This window comes from Aricia agestis, chromosome Z, assembly GCF_905147365.1.
Source record: "Aricia agestis chromosome Z, ilAriAges1.1, whole genome shotgun sequence".
Classification (NCBI taxonomy): domain Eukaryota; kingdom Metazoa; phylum Arthropoda; class Insecta; order Lepidoptera; family Lycaenidae; genus Aricia; species Aricia agestis.
In genome coordinates this window covers 2408884-2413977 of record NC_056428.1, presented here as the reverse complement: position 1 = coordinate 2413977, position 5094 = coordinate 2408884, and the positions used below count along the sequence as shown (strand labels likewise).

The window sequence follows — 5094 nt, the reverse complement described above, 5'->3', positions numbered from 1 at the left end:
GGTCTGTGTTTGGGTCTAATGCTCTGACCCAGACCAGAACTCAACTCGACAACAAAAACCCAATCCAATCGGTGCTAGCCGACCCGTGCCGAAGGATGCGTGGCTGGGGGAAGTCAGCCGTGAACGGAGGACCCTCGGTACCAGGTGACCTCGAGGTGTAAATAGCCTTACCCTTGCAAGCGGGGCTCTGTGGGGGTGGACCTTTTATTTCCCTAGCTTCTCGTGGGAATTCTATGGATTCTGATAAAGACCAGGATATTCTAGTGGCCGAACTGGAAGCTCTATGCTCCACGGAGGTGATGGAAGTCGGCGTAGCCGAGGACCATTTATTGGCTGGGTCTGTCGGGGCAGAGGACACTACTGTGTCTGGCACCCCCTCCGACCCCGCAACAACTAGCGCTTCTGCACCTTCCTCTTCTCAGGCTAGGGCTGGCGTTTCCGCTAACGGCCCTAAGAGGAGAAGAAGGCAACTCAGTGGGGCCGGCAAGAGACGCATTGAGTGGTGGATGGCAAGGGGTAAGAGCCTCGACGAGGTGAAGACCCTTTGTCAGAAACCACTCAGTGAGTTTCCTGAGTATGCCGAGGAGTTGGAGAAGCGTACGAGCTCCAAACGGCAGCTCTCTGACACCGCCAACTCACAAGAAAGACCGACGAAGGCAGCCAAGCACAATAGTGCTCAGGCGCCCAAGCCGAGTTTCAGTGAGGCGGCGAGTGCAATTCGTGTGGGCCAAAAGAGACGGGAACTGGGACGCATACAGAACCGCCCTGACGACGTTTAATAGGGAGTTAAGGAAGGCCAAAAGACGTTCTTGGGCAAGGTTCTGGGAGGAAGTGAATAACACCTCGCAAACCTCCAGATTATATAAAGTAAAATCGAAGGCCCCTAGCTCCCATCCCAGCACTCTAAAGAGGCCAGATGGTACTTATACTAAAACAGCGGAAGAAACGCTAAGATTACTAGCCGACGTACACTTCCCCAACAGTATCCATCTCGAAAGTAACGAAGCCTTCTCCCATACGACTGTTAAAACCAGACCATCGCCTGACGACTGGAGAAGAGCTTCTACGATCTTCAAGCCTGACCGAGTCAAATGGGCAATTGACAGCTTCAAGCCTTACAAGACCGGCGGCGAGGATAACATATTTCCGGCCCTCCTCCAACAGGGCAAGGACATTATCCTCCCAGTGCTACTGAAAATATTCAGAGCAAGTTTCGCGTGGGGCTACATCCCATTGGCATGGACAAAGATAAAGGTGTCCTATATACCAAAGAGTGGGGACAGAGAAAAGGCTTTACCGAAGTCCTACAGACCAATCAGCCTCACCTCTTTCATGCTCAAAACGATGGAGAAGGTGGTCAACCTACACATAAGGGACACCTATCTCACTAAAAAGCCTCTGCATGAAAGACAACATGCCTACCAAAAAGGCAAATCTACTGAAACGGCTCTAATGGACCTAGTAGATCGCATTGATAGAGCAATTGAAGATAAAGAGATTGCGCTCTGTGTCTTTCTAGACATTGAAGGTGCATTCGACAACACTTCAACCAGCTGTATCACAAATAGCCTGGCTTTGAGGGACATGGATCCAACTACTGTACAGTGGATCAAAGCCACGCTCGACAATAGGGTAGCCTCATCGACCATCATGGACCTGACACTCTTAACAGACGATTAGTTAATTTTAGTGTTGATCAGCCTTTCAGAAACCGGGTGAAAGTCTTCTTAGCCCTAAAATTTTCCTTTTAAATTCAGCATATTTCCTACTCTCGTGATTTTTTTCACATTTCCAGAAGCAACCGCTTAGTTGCTAGAAGGGGATACTGGATTCTAACGATTTTTTCGCTTTGAAACTTGACGTTTCACAAATGGATCCCTACATCGGAAAATGATCTATGAACACTCATAAGATTTTTATAAAACCTATCCAACGACACCCCACACAGTGGGGTGGACGCGAAAAAAAATCATCCCCGTATGTTGGGGGGTACCATTAAAAAAATATATATATTTTGTCGGCAACATTAATATTATGTGCATTCATGCCGAATTACAGCTTTGTAGGTCCTATAGTCTCTGAGTAAAACCGCGGACAGGCAAACGAACAGACAGACGGACAGACGGACGGACGGACGGACAGACCGAAACTATTCCTTGTTAACCACGGAACCTTAAAAATCACAAGGAACGGGTTACTCTACCAAAACGCTGTCTTTCGCGACGCCGCGACGCCGCAACGCAAACTGCCGATGTCAGCGGCGCGGCTCCGCATCGCGGTTATATTGTGTTTCGGTCCTTATATTTAATTTAAATTCAGCCTTAAATGTTTTAATGACGAGCAATATGCTTTGAAACTTTCAAAGTGTTTATTTAGCTAGATAACATCTCAGTAGTGGTAGTTTTGTGCATGTCGTGGTACCTACGTTTGGAATACTGATATCAGAGTAAACAGAACTAACGAGTAGGACGACTAAACTCAGAAGACATCTCGAAATTTTTAACGTTTGCCGTAGTAAGGGCCTGCTACATGTCCACGTTATGACGTCGTCAACGTGGAACGTTGCGGTAACGTGGCGCGGTACGTTGCCTTGATGTGAAAATTTACGTCAACGTAACGTGAAAATGCACGTCACGATGTAGCAACATTGTTCGTCACCATGTCTTGTAAAACTGCTACATTATTATACTTATCCAGATATGGACCGCACAATACGTATTCTGCTTCTGCTATTGTTAAGAAGACGGAGAGAGAGATTTAAGAAATAAAACGTAAAATGTTGCTACACCGTAACGTGCATGCCCTTACGGCCTGCCCACATCTCCACGTCGTGGAGTGGCACGGTACGTTGTCGTGACTTGAAAATTTACGTCAACGTAACGTGAAAATGCACGTCACGGTGTAGCAACATTTTACGTCTTTTTTTTTCTTAAATATCTCTCTCCGTCTTCTTAAAATTCGCCCGTTTGTTTGAAGTCGAGTTACTCCTTAGTTCTGTCTACTCTGCTGATATTGTGGATTAAAGCACATTAATATACAACACGTGTCGTACAAATAGCAAAAACTAAGAGCAGACTAAGAACAGAGGCAACGATACATAATATTATACACTGGCCAATCCCATTAGATACTTAAAATTTCGTTGACAATTTTCCCTTAACATGTAGGCACTAGGTATCCACTTAAAGTAAGGAATTTTCACCCCAAAACTATTTCTTCCTTGTTTTATTTAAATTTCAATTTACTTATTTGAAGAAAAAGAAAATAATGAATTGTTATGAAGCTAGTTACAGATTTTTCAAAAATTATAACCTTAGAAGGGGTTAACGTTTCAAAACCTTTCTACCTGATTTTTAATTTTACACAAGTGTTTTTTTTATGTTGCACAAGGGCACATTTTTTTTAAATACCTACCACCCAAGAGAAGGTAAATTCCACCCAACAAGGGATCAAAACCGAAACCGAAGCCGTGGGCAAAAGGTAGTAAATAATTAAAATGTTTTCCCTCTACGTCGCCTACTCAATAGCAAAGTTCGGTGACACGACGCGTCACGTTTCTATAAGAGGACGCAGCATCCAATATTCTCACATCCAAAACACATCAAAAATAATGTAAGTTTTGATTACGTTCGATTCTGATTATTAACATCGGTTCTACAATTTCGTTTTGATTACAATATAATTTTTATCTATTACAATAATAAGTATATTATAAATTATGACCTAAGTTTTCATTTTTTACCCCCGCTGAAAAAGATGACTGTTACGTTGATGTGTCGGTCTGTGTGTTTGTGGCATCGTGGCATCCAAAAAGGTGAACCGATTTTGATCTAATTTTTTCGTTTCTAAATTGACATGCTAGAAGGTAGGTTAGAAGCCATATTTCTCATATGTTTTAATTTATTTCTTTATATATTTTTTGGCTATTTAGTGGGTGGACCAAAGTTTTTAAAACTAAAGAAAATAATAAATATTTTAACCTTTAGGATCAACCTAAAATCCAACCTAAATAGTTATTGTTATACAAAATATTTATGTTAGAATATTATGGATGCTTTTGGATAGTTTCAAATACTTTAAATAGATTTTGATGTGTATAAGTTTGAAAACTACTTTGAGTTAATATTAGCTTAATGTTTATCTCGTAAAATATAGCTTCGTAAATAAAACAGAGCTTTTAAGTAAAACTGTTCGGAGCTTTCATTTCAACAATGCCTTTGTCTGGAGCACTTTCTCAAATAATTTACTAAATAGTAAATATTTATTATTTGTAACTGTAACTAACAAATAGTAAATATTTATTATTTGTTAGCCATTTCGTAAGTTTCAGTGGTAGATATCAAATGGTTCTAACTTTTAAGTGAGAGCCATAGTTTTTAGGGTTCCGTACCCAAAGGGTAAAAACGGGACCCCATTACTGATACTGAGACATCGATGTCTGTCCGTCTGTCTGTCTGTCTGTCTCCAGGCTTTAACTCAATAACCACTATAGCTAGACTTCTGAAATTTTCACAGATTGTGTATTTCTGTTGCCGCTGTAACAACAAATACTAAATACAAAATAAAATTCATATTTAGGGGGGCTCCCATACAACAAACGTTATTTTTTGGCCTTTTTTGCTCGTATTCAATAATGGCAACAGCTGGGCACTTGAAATTTTCATAAAAGCCTTACTTATATTATGTCTACTTTAATAATAATATTATATTAAAAACACATTTTTTGGCCTATTTTTCGTCTATAATAGTACGAAACTGTCTGACTCGCACTTGGCTGATTTTTTATACTTTACAGTTACTACTATGGTGTAACAAAAAAACAAGTCACATAATATTTACAAATTCCATACATAACTTCAAAGTTTTGTGACTACTGAGTTACTGACTGGTCTGGTGACTTGCATCATAGTTATAGTAGCGACAATAGTCTTGAGACTTGCGTCGACTGCGCGTACGCACCGACGGCGCTGATGGCTCATGATGTGTGAAATCCATATACATACTAATATTATAAATACGAATATGTGTCTATTTGTTACCTCTTTACGCCCAAACCGGTAAACCGATTTGTCTGAAATTTGGTATAGAGAAACT

The 5094-nt window shown here is 41.0% G+C and overlaps 1 protein-coding gene across 1 annotated transcript; it reads left to right on the top strand.

The window, feature by feature from the left end:
* Window positions 1-233: 233 nt before the first annotated feature.
* On the top strand, window positions 234-1680 carry LOC121739476. Its single transcript, XM_042131961.1, has 2 exons — window positions 234-699; window positions 938-1680. The coding sequence occupies exons 1-2, from the start codon at window positions 234-236 to the stop codon at window positions 1678-1680; spliced, it is 1209 nt and encodes a 402-aa protein (XP_041987895.1).
* The last annotated feature ends 3414 nt before the right edge of the window (window positions 1681-5094 follow it).

Bases quoted from the DNA above. Each gene is read 5' to 3' on its own strand.
- LOC121739476 (XM_042131961.1), top strand. From the start codon at position 234: ATGGATTCTGATAAAGACCAGGATATTCTAGTGGCCGAACTGGAAGCT. The intron at 700-937 runs GTGAGGCGGCGA...ATACTAAAACAG, and splicing joins GGCGCCCAAGCCGAGTTTCA to CGGAAGAAACGCTAAGATTA.